The sequence below is a fragment of the Leucoraja erinacea genome, chromosome 1, assembly GCF_028641065.1.
Source record: "Leucoraja erinacea ecotype New England chromosome 1, Leri_hhj_1, whole genome shotgun sequence".
In the NCBI taxonomy this organism is placed as follows: Eukaryota; Metazoa; Chordata; class Chondrichthyes; order Rajiformes; family Rajidae; genus Leucoraja; species Leucoraja erinaceus.
The window spans coordinates 34,780,627-34,795,571 of NC_073377.1; the positions used below are offsets into that span (position 1 = coordinate 34,780,627).

Here is a 14,945-nt window from a genome sequence, read left to right on the forward strand (position 1 = left end):
CTCGAGTATCATATAGGTTCATTTATATCACACATGGGTGAGGATCACTGCTATGAGCAGAGTTTTAACTATATATATATATATATATATATATATATATATAAGTTCAAAGTATGTGGACATAACCATTAATATCATTATTTCTAAACAAAATCAAAGTATAGACCAATAACAAGATTAACATCTCAGATGCAAAAGGAACAGCTGCCACATTTCAGAAGACAGCAATGAGAGCAGCCCCTGTATTGCTATTCAATGAGATCATGGCAGGTGTGTTTAATTTTTACATGCTTCCTCTATTCTATACCTTTGGTTATCAAAAATCTATATAAATGGGTGGCACAGTGGGGGAGCAGGTAGAGCTGTTACCCCACAGCATCAGAGATCCACTTTCAATCCAGATCTTAGGTGCTGTCTGCATGAACTTTGCACTCAGTGACAGTGTGGGTTTTCCCCAGGTTCTCTAGTTTCCTTCAACATTCCAAAGACGTGTAGGTTTGTAGGTTAATTGGCCTGTGTAAACTCCCCCTGGGGTGCAGAGAATGGATGTGAAAGTGGGATAGCATAAAACTAGCGTGAAGGGGTGATCGATGGTCGGCATGGGCTGAGTGGGCCAAAGAGAACTTTTTTAAATTGCATCTTTCAACCACTGATTTGTGGCAAGTTTCTTCCTTTGCTGATGATTGGTTCCCAGTTTTCAGCTCTTCTACACACCCCCTCTACACTATTTTCAAGATTATCTTTAAGTAATTTAACTATTTCAGACAGTTCCCGTTCAAGTTTTTTTTGGTGTGTTTCACCCACAGGAATATTCCTCTCATTCACTCCCTATTTATGGAGAATTAATCACCGTTTAAAATTAAAAACATGCATGAATAAATGTTCCACAAACTTATATTGCTCAGAGCTTTTATTAGGTTGTGCCGGGGCTAATTGTAAATGAAAGTAAAATATTCACCCTACCGTATCAGGGTGGTAAGAACCAAACTGCTGATTTGGATATCAATTTTGATGTGAAAATCTTTGAAACTACCAGCTCTGGTTATCATAGACAAGAAGGGAAAGATACCAAAGAAACATTCATGGTTCAGAATACTGGGGCCTGTGCACATTGAAATATTAAATAAATACTACTAAAGATAAATACGCAAGTTATCAGGACACCAAAATTTAAAAAAATGTTTCTGCTTATGAACAGCTTTTTGAAAATCATTCACAGAGTCAGATGGAAGGTAAATTAACAGACTGCCCAAGTTTGATACAATTACAAAATTAATGAGGTATGGTCACGTAATAATGTTATGCACAGATTCTGGATTTCTACATTGGCTTTCCCCTTTTCTTGGGATTTTCCATAAAGTTCTAGCTAAATCAGAATGAAGGGGACCCTATTTTCAAGAATGCAAAACACAGTCCATTTATAAAGCCCACAGAGCTTAAACAAGTATGCACTGTTGCTGATGGAGTATTTAGTAATCGTCCCCTGTGAAGAAAGGCTTCAAGTGCAGAAACCACATCAAAACTCTACTATTACATATACAAATACATACATAAATATATTACATACAATAGCAAATCAAAAGCGAGCAACCGTCACATTTACTGTATGTTCAGATTTTCTTTTGCCCCTGCAGACATTTGGCCAGAGTTTTCTTCCTTCTTGTTTTACAAAGAGCGGGCAACAGATTTCAATTTAATTCCCCCAGTATGGAGAACTACCATAGTTGGGTTTGTTAACCTGAGACTTCTGTGGCATGTTGTTCTGTTGATTACGCTGCCCAGAACCACCCTGCAAGTCAAAATGCAGAAATTAGAAAAATGTGTGAAAGATGTTAACTTTGTTCTTTGTCTCAATTGTCCAATTCCCCTCTCACCCAAAGACACCGGGTTCTACTGAGTAACCATTTTATGGGGTTCATCACTACCATCTTCACAAAATGATGAAGCAGGCAGGGGAGCAACAAACCATCTTTGGTTTAAAGAAAGCAGTTTCAAGGGCCTGTCCCACTTACGTGTCCTTGGCATGCAAATTACGCAACCTCGTGGTCGCTTTGAGCCGCGATGGTCCCGTGAAGGTCGGGCGCGATTACATGCATACGCACAGCCGTCTGGAGCGTGTGACGTCATTTGAAGATGGACACAGAGCTGGAGTAACTCAGCGGGGCCGGCAGCATCTCAGGAGAGAAGCAATGGGTGACGTTTCGTGTCAGGACTCTTCTTCAGTCTGAAAAGGGTCCTGACCCGAAATGTCACCCATTGCTTCTCTCCAGAGATGCTGCCGGCCCCACTGAGTTACTCCTGCATTTTGTGTCTATCTTCAATTTTCTTGGCCCCGCTTTGGGAGTAGAAGTGGGGGCGGATCCGGACCGCAGTGGCCATGAGCCCCAGGCCAAGCTCGGTGATCGTTTGCCTGCTTCTGCTGCTGTTGAAGGTGAGATGTTGCGTCGCGCCTGGGTCTTGGGCCTGTCCCACTTTGGCCGTCAGTTCCGTGACAGGCCGTTGGCGCGCAAAGATTTCGTTCACTACAAAAATTTCAGAGCCCCGCGCGATGTCGCGCACAACTACATACCCCTCCGCGCTTCTAAGTGGGACCAGCCCCACGCAGCCATACGATGCCTCAACGCGACCACGAGGTTGCGTGATTTGCGTGCCAAGGTCACGTTAGTGGGACAGGTCCTTTACACACCTATTCTGAATTCCTATCCATGCAAGTGATTAATTAACATGCAGAAAGATCCCCAACAAAAGTTTGCTCCTATCTTAGATTAACCCTTCAGCAACTGCTCCACCACCTATTGTCATCATAAATTAGGAATCAAGTCTTTGGTTGAAGGTATAAATTTCAATTCACGAAGTGCAATTACAATAAAAATATATCAGATGAACAGTTCAGTCTTAAGATAAAAATGTAATGGCTCTAGTTTTGAATGTATACCCCATTCCTGCCAATTTGCCCACGATAGCCTCATCTCCACACTCAAGCAACTCAATAGGGGCCAATCATTAGTATTCAGGAGTGGGAAGCTTGGCTAACTGACCTCTTGCTTGGTCAAATTGTTGTGCATGGATTTATGAAAGGGAAATCATGCTTGACTAATCTAGAATTTTTTGTGGATGTAACAAGTAGAATGGATAAGGGAGAGCCAGTGAATGTGGTGTATCTGGACTTTCAAAAAGCCTTTGACAAGGTCCCACGCAAGAGATTAGTGTGCAAAATTATAGCACATGGTATTGGGGGTAGGATATTGACATGGATAGAGAACCGGTTGGTAGATAGGAAGCAAAGAGTAGGAATTAACGGGTCCTTTTCAGAATGGCAGGCAGTGAGGTGCTGGGGTGGAGTTATTTACAATATATATTAATGATTTAGACAAAATAATGAAATGTAGCATTTCCAAGTTTGCGGATGACACAAAGCTGGGTGTGTCAGTGTGAGCTACGAGGTGGGTGCTATGAGGCTGCAGGGTGTTTTGGTGTTGGGTTAGTGGGCAGATGCAGTATAATGTAGATAAATATGAGGTTATCCACTTTGGTGTCAAGAACAAGGCAGATTATTATCTGAATGGTGTCAGATCTGCAAAAAGGGGAGGTGCAACGAGACCTGGATGTCCTTGAACATCAGTCACTGTAAGTAAGCATGCAAGTACAGCAGGCAGTAAGAAACCAAATGGCATGCTGGCATTCATAGCGAGAGGATTTGAGTATAGGAGCAACGAGGTCCTACTGCAGTTGTACAAGGCCCTGGCGAGACCACCCCTGGAGTATTATGTGCAGTTTTGGTCTCCTAATTTGAGGAAGGACATTTTTGCTAATGAGGGAGTGCACCGTAAATTCACCAGATTAATTCCTGGGATGGTGGGACGGACACATGATGAAAGAATAGATCGACTGGGCTAATTCACTAATTAAGAAGGATCTACTAAAACTCGACTAATTCACTGAAATTAAGAAGGATGAGAGGCGACCTTACAGAAACATATACAATTCTTAAGGGATTGGACAGGCTAGATGCAGGAGAATTTTTCCCAATGTTGGGGGTCCAGACCCTGTGGTCAAGGTTTAAGAATAGGGGGTAGGCCAATTAGGACTGAGATGAGGAAAAATATTTTCACCCAGAGAGTTGTGAATCTGTAGAATTCTCTGCCACAGAAGGCAGTGGAGGCCAATTCACTGGATGTTTTCAAGAGAGAGTTAGATATAGCTCTTGGGGCTAACGGAATCAAGGGGAGAAAGCAGGAATGGGGTATGTTTCTGGATGATCAGCCATGATCATATTGAATAGTGGTGCTGGCAAATGGCTTTCCCCTGCACCTTTTTTCTATAATTCTATGATTGAAAATCATATTTTAAGCCTATAAATATAAAATACATTTTTTGCTCCTAAAATCTGTTACAATGAGAAGCCGCTATATCTATTAAAAACAAACACATTTTTTTGCACTCTTAATGAATACATTTTTCACATAAACTTCAAAATCATGATGTATCAAGAGCCTGCAAATGCTGGAATGTGGAGCACCAAACAATCTGCTGGAGTAACGCAGTGGGTCGAGCTGTATCTGTCGGGGTGAAGGTAGGGTCGGCATTTTGGATTGATGCAAGGTTTCGACCTGAAACATTGAACGTTCCTTTCCACCCACAGGTGTTGCTCAAGCCACAGTTCCTCCTGGGAGACCCCTCCACCCCAGCAACAGACTGGTCCAGCTGCTGGGTCGGGTACTTTTCCGCCCCGCCGTTTCGGCACCTCCGTTTATAATATCTGTACTCATCAGAACCCTAACACCCCAAAACCCTAACACCCTGAAAAGGCGAAACGGCAGCGCCGAATGTTACCATTCCACCAGCTGCTACGGTCAGGCAAACGCCTCCGTTGCCACGCTGTGAAAATGGAGAGGATGAGAAGGAGTTTCTTCCCAGAGGCCATTAGGACTGCAAACTCCTATTTCACCAGGGACTAACTTTACTGTACCGTTTTACTGTTGTGTTTTTCTTTTAAATTGCTGTTTTTTTTCTTTTTTTCCTCCCACAAATATGTATTTTGTGAATATGTGTTTCTGTCCCATTCTGTTGTAGGTTTTTTTTTGCACAATCCGCAAGCATTGCCATTTTATTTCACTGCACATCTCGTGTGTATGTGACGAATAAAACTTGACTTGAAACTGTTATAACTTTCAAATCAAATCCACTTTTGGAAAATGAGTTTCTTTAATGTATAGAAATGATGTGGTTTGCACTTTAAAAGAATGTTTTCTAAAACGCAGGGTGGTTTACCTGATTATCCTGCTGCAGGTGATGATGCAGCATTTGGGAGTGAGCCTGCTGGTGAGCTGACACAATGTGCAGAAAAGGTGGTGCAAACCCTGTGGCTGCACTAGGATTTAGCGCGCCTGTTCCACCAAGAGCCGACGGCAGATTGAATGGAGGTGGTGTCCCAGCATGAAATCCCTGCTTATCAAAAGACTACGGAGAAAGGAAAAACAACTGTCAATTAAAAGGTTTTGGCAGTTCAAAGTAATTGCAATATAATAACATTTAGAAATCATAAATGTTGAATCCTGTGGTATTTTAACCCACTTTCAACAATATTAAAAAGATTTATACATGCAAAATATTCTGATTAAAAACTAGTCATGAACAGGAGTGACTGTTTCCACATTGCCTCAGGTGATCACAACGCTGTTTTTCTTTCTATCGTATGCAATCAAATACTAACAAGAGAGAGAAATAGTCATACTTAACAGCCTATAAACAGCCGAGGAAAACAGACTCAATTTAAGAGCAACTCGGCAGTAATCCTGGCCTTGCCAAAGATGCCCACAAATAAATTATGCCACATGTTCGCCGGTAGTTGCCGGGGAGTCGCCTTCATGGTCGTGAGTAGTTCCCACATTCTCGGAACTAGTCGCGGCTTCATTCTGGTCGCCGCTAATTTTTCAACATGTTGAAAAATTAGCAGCGACCAGAATGAAACCGCATGTAGAGTAGCGAGAATTCTCGTGCCATAGGTGCAGTGGTAATGGGTTGCCAGGAGGTCGTAGGTTGTCGTAGGTTCTTGCAGGTTGTAGCCGGTGCTGACCGGTGAATTTCATTGGCTCATTGGGAAAAAAGAACGTAAACAGTAGTTTTCAGAACCAAGTTCTGAAATCGGTAATGTTAATGTCTGCCGAGCTTCACAGCCGTGTATCTCTGGCTTCTTACAAAGTGGTCTCCACTCCTTCTCCCCACCCCCCCCCCCATCCACCTCTTTTAAAGGACTTAAGTGACCCTTCCCATACACTGTGCTTTCAGTCTTAATTACAGCACCAACTGTTCTGTTCATCGTGGTGTGTGTCTGTATCACATTATAGAAACATAGAAAATAGGTGCAGGAGGAGGCCATTCGACCCAGCACCGCCATTCATTGTGATCATGGCTGATGTGTGTCCCGATCTGGTTAATTCCTATCTTCTTCCAAACGCTAGACAACAACCTTCCCATTTTCACACATCCTACTCATATTTTTCCCCTGGTGGCGATAAACATCTTCCCGTTGTATTTCCACGTATATTTCTGAAGTTATTAATCGTTCAAATTTTAAAAACAGCCAAAACCACCATCTCGCAGACAGCTTCCAGCCTTCTCACAGTGATGTCACAATGCCTCCCACAGTGCACCAATCACAATGGGCTCTCAAGCTGGCTGCCGACTGCCACAATGACATAACAATGGGATGTTGCCAACTGTAATGTGGTTGCTGCTCATCATGTTCTGGTTGCATTTTGGTCCCACGATCCTGGTGTTTGGGCACAGCAGGGAGTGGGGAGGGCCGATTGGAGGGAAGGGGGGGGGGGAAAAAAAATCCCATCTCCCCCCTCCCCCGGGGTGAGCGTAAACGCTGATGCCGCAAACCCCCCCCCCCCGCATTGGGGGACAGGTTCCACTTGGTCTAGGTGACACTTAAAATTTGTTGCTGTTAAATCCAAACATTTTTAACTGGTCTAAAAAAATTCAAAACGATATCTTTAACATTGCAGCTTCAATATATGAAATGAATAAGAAGAATAAAGACGAAATACGGATTTGTATCAACCCTAAGGACTTACAAACACAGCCATTAAACGACCTCACTATCCCATGCGCACTGTGGACGAGATTACAGCACAGATTGCTGAGGCAACTGTATTCACAGTACTAGATGCCAAGAGTTCATTCTGGCAGATTTCGCTGGAACACCTCCTCCAAGTTAACCACCTTCAGCACACCGTTCGGGCGATACAGATTTTGGCATAAGCTCTGCTAGTGAAGTATTTCAACAAGCTATGGAACAGTTGTTTGCAGGTTACTTATGCTCTATTGTAGTGGATGACATCCTTGTTGCTGGACGAACTGCCGAAGAACACGATGCTAATCTGACAAAGGCCAAGGCCATTAACCTCAAGCTCAACAATAAGCCCGTTGCCTATGCCTCGTGCACTATGACTGACACAGAACAACGCTATGCCCAAATTGAGAAAGAGCTACTGGCGGTTGTTTTCGCCTGCAAGAAATTTAACGACTTTATCTTCGGACAAACGGTCACGATTGAAACTGACCACCAACCTCTGATCAGCATCTTTAACAAACCGATTCATGTCTCTCCAGCGTGCTTACAGCGGATGCCACTACTTCAAAATACAAACGTTGTAAGGATATGCACCTGGCTGACACTCTCTCACGTACACCCCGGATGACCTGCGAATACATCATCGAGAATGTGGCGTCCTGTGCAGTGTGCAACAGCTTGGCACCTCATCAACAAAAGCAACTACCTCTTTCACATCCGGCTCCTGCCCTCCTGTGGTCTACAGTGGCAACTGACATATTTGAATGGCATGGCAAGCAGTACCTGGTACTTGTCGATTCGTATTCTGGATGGTTTGACATTGATTTTATTAGCAGCCCCACTTCTCTCGGGGTAGTTTCGAAGCTTGCGCGTCATTTTGCAGACCACGGAGCTCCGAGCATACTATTATCTGATAACAGCAGTCAATTTACCAGCCAACACTTCAAGGAGTTTGTTACAGTGGGGTTTTCGCCACATCACCAGCAGCCCTCAATATCCACAGTCGAATGGATTAGCTGAGTGGGCCGTCAAGAGTGTCAAACAGCTCATGGAACGATAGTACAGAGCTAATTCCGACGTGTACCTGGATATGCTCAACCTACGCAACATCTCCCACGACCCCATTTCAACGTTTATTGTCAAGGCAGACCCGAACCAGGTGCCTGTAGCAGATCAGGCAGTGATCCCACAGGTGATTCCACCATCAGAAGTCCAGTCCAGGTTACAACAAAAGCGTGACATTCCAAAACAGTGGTATGACAAAACAAGTAGGCCACTGCCACCTTGTAGGCCACTACGTGGTTCGTTTGCAAACTGACAAAGGTCATGACTGTATCGGTGTAATTTGTGGAACTGCTTCTGAGCCACGCTCATATCTGGTCAGTGCCAATGGCGGCACCTACAGGTCAGGCACATGCCGTGAGTAATTATTCAGGGTAGGCAGGCGACTTTAAAAACAAATCTTAAACCGCGCATGCGCAGATTGTTCTCTCCTTACAAATAAAAAATAAAATTAAGTAACAATTCAATTTGCCCAAGGCTTCTAAATCTTCAATTACTGAATGGGTGGGGGATGGAGGATGAAGGCAGGTGGAGAGATGGTGGGAAAAACGGGAGCACGCCGGGAGGACGTTGAATCAGTTGTCATCTTATTGAATGACAATACTAATTCGAATTAGTCAAATTAAATGTCGACAAAACAAAGGAGATGGTTGTCGACTTCAGGAGGGCACAGCCAAAGCATACACCCCTCAACATCAGTGGCACCACAGTGGAGAGAGTGGAGAGCATAAAGTTCCTCGGTGTGCAAATTACAGACAGTCGCACCTGGTCCAGGAACACCACTGGGACCGTCAAACGGGCCCATCAGCGACTGCACTTCCTGAGGAAACTAAAACAGGCCTCACTCCCCACCTACATCCTCAGGGCTTTCTACAGGGGTACGGTGGAGTCTGTACCCGCGTACTGCATAAATACGTGGTACTCCACCTACAACTGCTCGGACAGGAAGGCTCTGCAGAGGGTAGTGAGGGGAGCAGAGAGGATCATTGGTGTCTCCCTACCCTCGGTACAAGAACTATTCCAGAGCCGCTGTCTGAAAAAAGCTCAGAGAATTGCTAAGGACAAACTGCACCCCCTCCACATACACCTGGATCTCCTGCCATCAGGCAAGAGATATCGCAGCATCAAAACCCGGACTACAAGACTGCTAAACAGCTTCCTGCCACAGGCTGTGAGGCTGCTAAACAGTCACTCTGTACTCACAGTCACCTGATTCTGAGGCTTGGCACTTTAATAACTGGCACTGGCCACTCAAATCAGCTGCCCCGGACATTGTTATGATTGGTTTTACTGTATTTTAATGTTGTTGTTTTACCTGCTTTTAACTATTTATACTGTTCCATCAGGGACTGGATTGTTTTTAGTGTTATTATGTGTGAAATGTTTTAAATTTCATGTGCGATGCTCCGGTATTCCCTGGGAAACGTCTTTTCATTTTGCACTGTACAACTGTTGCTTGCAAGATGACAATAAAGGTTGATTGATTGATTGATTGATTCAAGGGTCCAATTGGAGGGAGAGTTCCTTTCACAGCGTGTGGAGAGTCTGTGCCAGGGGTTAAAGATGCGGGGAGGGCAGGAGTGTTGAGAAGGAGGGGGTCGGAGACCATATCAGACTCACTCACCGCTGCCGCAGCACTCTGGGCACAGACAGCAGAACTGGCCGCCACTTCCGGGGAAGGAAGCAGCTCGGGTGACTGCGAGCAGCCGCCGGGACCTGACAGCAAAACCGGCTGCCACTTCAGCGCCTTCTGCGTCGCAAGTGGATTACTGGCCCCGATCCCCTCCTTCACAACGCTCCTGCCTTCCCTGCAAATTTACCCCGGGCCAGACTCCCCAAACACTGTGAAAGGAGTTCTCCCCCCACCCTGGGAAATACAGTATTTAAAAACATAAAGCACCAAGAAATGTACTTACCACATTATCGGTACACGAACTCCATTCTTCACTCTTTGCTTCCTAACATACCCTTCAGATAATGGCAATCCATATTTGAAAAACACACCAGGAAACTTGCGTTGCACATGCGCAGTGCTGCAAAGGCAGAATTTCTGCTGCCTTCAGCCCCGCTTGAAATTGACGGCTTCAAGCAGCGCTGACGGCACATGGGCTGCACAGACCTTCCCGTGCTGCGGTTGAAAGGCACGGAGAATTATGCCTACCTAAGAGATCGATCTCTAAGATAGGCATAATTCTCCCATGCCTTTACTATTTATATTTAATGTTTACCATGTCGTCATTTTAGTCAGGGTAGGCAGTGCCTACCTTGCCTACCCTGACGGCATGTGCCTGCTACAGGTGTAACAGACAACATATCCTGCCCGTGAATGAGCCGACTCCATCTCCGTATTATCCAGACCGTACAAGTGTAGTTCTGTCCTTGTCCATTGATCCGCCTACACCAGCACAACAACCCACTTCTGGAGCGGCTGCTTTGCCAGTGGCGACGCCCCCTCCGCCTGCACGACAGTCCCGTTTCATCACCGGGAATGCAGGTTCAATCTCCGTCACCCGTGAAGCCAACGGCTCTGTCCCCGGTGGGGAAAAACGGAGATGGTTTTTATCGCATAAATGCTGGTCGTATTTGCAAGCCCACCGCGAAGTACCCAGGCTATGTTTGACTTTCCTCCAGCTTATTATCAATTGCTATGCATGCCTTATTTAATCAATGGTTTTGTACTGACATTTAATTATTTAAGAGGGAGGATGTAAATCAGTGTCAATCGTGTTATGTCATACTTTGTAGCTCCGCCCACAAGTTTAACAGAAAGCTCTGCCCTTTCTCCTTCAGTCTAGAGTTACGTGTTAACATAGAAACATAGAAACTAGGTGCAGGAGTAGGCCATTCGGCCCTTCGAGCCTGCACCGCCATTCAATATGATCATGGCTGATCATCCAACTCAGTATCCCGTACCTGCCTTCTCTCCATACCCTCCGATCCCCTTAGCCACAAGGGCCACATCTAACTCCCTCTTAAATATAGCCAATGAACTGGCCTCGACTACCCTCTGCGGCAGAGAGTTCCAGAGACTCACCACTCTCTATGTGAAAAAAGTTCTGCTCATCTCGGTTTTAAAGGATTTCCCCCTTATCCTTAAGCTGTGACCCCTTGTCCTGGACTTCCCCAACATCGGGAACAATCTTCCTGCATCTAGCCTGTCCAACCCCTTAGGAATTTTGTAAGTTTCTATAAGATCCCCTCTCAATCTCCTAAATTCTAGAGAGTATAAACCAAGTCTATCCAGTCTTTCTTCATAAGACAGTCCTGACATCCCAGGAATCAGTCTTGTGAACCTTCTCTGCACTCCCTCTATGGCAAGAATGTCCTTCCTCAGATTTGGAGACCAAAACTGTACGCAATACTCCAGGTGTGGTCTCACCAAGACCCTGTACAACTGCAGTAGAACCTCCCTGCTCCTATACTCAAATCCTTTTGCTATGAAAGCTAACATACCATTCGCTTTCTTCACTGCCTGCTGCACCTGCATGCCTACTTTCAATGACTGGTGTACCATGACACCCAGGTCTCGCTGCATCTCCCCTTTTCCTAGTCGGCCACCATTTAGATAATAGTCTGCTTTCCTGTTTTTGCCACCAAAATGGATAACCTCACATTTAAGATGAAGTTACCCATGCTGAACGCTAATAAAGTCTTTGGATCTTAATCACTGTGCGTGACTTAAGTTATTCCTACAGCAGGAGTTCGACAGAGCAGAGGTTTCCAAACTTTTAATGGGAAAGGTCGGGAGGAAGGAGAATATTTGGGAATTACAGGAGGGAGAAAGAAAAGCTAGTTGACTGCAATCTCAACTATGAGATGCAACAGCTACAAATACATTTGCATCAGCATGTTTAAATACAAAATGTACACAAATGCATTATTTGAGAGGGAAATTGAAGTATGGATTGCAGAATTCCCATTGGATTTCTGGAAGTGGAAATTTTTAAGAAATTAAGCAAAAATGGTTAAGAAAATGTATTTTGATTGCCAGTTTAGGCAGCAACCTCCGGAGATTCGGAGGCTGCAACTGCGGGTCTGGCAGACGGCGGCACCGGGAGCCCGCGGGTCCCTGGAGGGAGCCCGCTTTTCAGGGCTCCTGCAACGGCGACTTCTCCCGCCCGAGTTGCGGGGTTGAAGAGCTCCTGGAGCGGGGCCTGACATCACCGCCCCGCGCGGCTTGGAATGGCCGCGGGACTCTGCGAGCGCACGTCGGGGGCTCTAACACCAAGACCCGGTGTGCGACCTTGCATCACCCGGCGTGGCTTTAATGGCCGCGGGACAATCGCCATCGCCAGCCGGGGCTTTGACTTTGACTCTGACATGGGGGGGGGGGGGGGGGGGGGGGGGGGAAAGGGGGGGGGGGCAGTGAGTGGAGAAGATAAGTTTTTTTGGCCTTCCATCACAGCGATGTGATGGATGTTTGTTTATGTAAAATGTAAATTATGTTGTGTCTTGGGTCTATTTGTTTGTAATGTATGGCTGCAGAAACGGCATTTCGTTTGGACCTCAAGGGGTCCAAATGACAATTAAATTGAATTGAATTGAAATTATTTTTTACAATCCTCTAGTTTTACTGTCAGCATAGGTAATCTTTGTCATAATTGATATCCAATACTAGGTAGTTATTCTATTGCACATATCTAATACTTAATTGTTTGACAAATAGAAAGGAGTAGTGCATTTCTTGAGGCACCGAGAATGTCACTTCCAAGAAAATAGGCCCACACAAAATGTAAAACACAATATTCCTTACTTGTATGTAGGATTCACATTCGCAGGCTTCATTGAAAATTATTGCCATGTTTTAAATGTAAGGCCTCATTCTTACACAATTATTTAACACTTTGTAGTCTCTTCACAGCCTACTTCTCTATGTAGAGATATTCTATCAGTATATATCATCGACATTAAAATATTTTGCAAAACTGAAGCTTAGCACTGATCCACATGGCATCCCATCTGCAGCCTGCCAATCCAATAAATAAACTGCTTACTCTCCCTGATCTTTTGCCTTTAGCAGTCCCCGGACCATGCTAATTTATTACCTACAGCTCTAACCTTTTACCATACAACTTATTTAATACATACTGCATGCACTGGCTCTCCTTTAACAAAACTGTTGGTTATATCCCCTAAAACAATGATATATAAACCACGACCCTTTCATACAATCATGTTAATTCTGTGTGATATAATTCACCATGTCCTCTAATTCTTGGCACTCTACCAACACCGCTTGCAATAATTTCCTGTTCTCCTCAGATTACCAACTTCTAATATATTCGAGCGCCTTCTTGAAGTAAAAAACAGACCAAAAATATGTCCTTGGCATCAGAGCCATCTTCTTTCTTCCCATCATCACTATTTCTACCACTAAGGGACATATTTTTGAGGAGACCACCTACATTTTCATCCAAATCATTAATATATATTATACAGAGATCCCATTACCATCTGATTAGCAAGGTTGCAGACAAGAATTGGTAGAGTTGTGAATAGCAAGGAAAGTTGTAAAAGGAAAATAGCAGGATGTAGATCAACTGGAATTTTGGGTGGAGAAAAGCAGATATTATTTAGTCTGCACGAGCGCCAGGTCATGCAGTTTGGGAGGTCAAGTGCAACAAGAAAGTAAACTAAGTGGCATGACCCATAGGAACATTGATTGTAGTGGGATCTTGGAGTGCAAGTTCAGTTTAGTTTATTGTCATGTGTACCGAGGTAGAGTGAAAAGCTTTTGTTGCGTGTTATCCAAGTCCAAAGCTCTTTGAAAAATCTGTGCCAATTCCAAATTCCCTAATTTATGTCATAGATGAAGAGCTTCTCTCTAAAAGGATAGAAAGCAAGTTTCAACTTCCCAAGGAAAAAACAGCCAAAGGGCTGAGAAGCCAGGCAATAGAACAATCAGAAAAAAATAATTTATTCACCTGAGTCTTGTACACTGAGCCAGTCAGATCAGGCACACCAATGTTACTGGAGTTCACTGAAATACCTGCAACATAAAATGCATCCATAAGTGAAAACTGCAATCTTCACGTGACTAAATTGAAGCAAAATCATTAAATAATGTATTTTCATGTAGTTGACAAAAATATATTTCAAAAGAAAAATCCTCTTCACAGTCTGTAAATAAGCCAAGAAATTATAAAGCACACATGTTATTACTCATTACAGAAGTGATCATTACAATAGGAAACTGTTGCCTATCTGCCTGTAAATGTTCATCTTCAGCACCCTCCCTACTTGGTCAGAAAGCCTCTAAAAATCCTCAAAATATGTCAGCATGTCCCATCTCCTACCCGATTGCTGGACTCAGTTAAGTGGCAATGCGGGCGGCATTGTATTGATTCAAGGAATCGGATGCATCTGATATCTGGATCCCTAACAGCCCAATGACCTCTTTAACCTGTTCACTGCCAAGTTTCTTTTCACTATTGGCTACGACCCGTGTATACTCGGCGGTGGCACTGAACAGGTTAAAATGGGACACTTACATTTCCAACCACAAATGCACGAACAAGTGTCCCAGAGAGTGAAAATGGCAAACATCACCTCATGAGCCAGATGCCAAACCAGCAAGATTTCTGAACTATTTGATAGCAGATTAATAGAGCTTGTTGTTAAAACAGTGAAAATACCTGAAGCCAGTGAGCTGCCAAAGGCCTAGGGGGGTGGTTTTGAGAGTTAGGTTTCACTACCAGAGACCCGCTTGGCATTTTACAGCTCTCTCCTACCTTGTGGCAGGGCCACAAAGTAGTGATCTTCAGTACAATGAAATCCATGAGGGCTGCAGTGGGCAAATGAG

The 14,945-nt window shown here is 44.3% G+C and overlaps 1 protein-coding gene across 3 annotated transcripts in view; it reads right to left on the reverse strand.

The window, feature by feature from the left end:
* Positions 1-892: 892 nt before the first annotated feature.
* The window catches only part of ubap2a (ubiquitin associated protein 2a), a 110,860-nt gene continuing 96,807 nt past the window's right edge, over positions 893-14,945 (reverse strand). For all 3 annotated transcript variants that reach the window (XM_055632600.1, XM_055632592.1, XM_055632582.1), the window contains exons 26-28: positions 14,068-14,132; positions 5,272-5,460; positions 893-1,789 (exon numbers count right to left, since the gene is read on the reverse strand). In XM_055632600.1, coding sequence (XP_055488575.1) covers positions 1,694-1,789; positions 5,272-5,460; positions 14,068-14,132 — 350 coding nt within the window. In that variant the 3' untranslated portion in view covers positions 893-1,693. The remainder of the gene's footprint in view (positions 1,790-5,271; positions 5,461-14,067; positions 14,133-14,945) is intronic.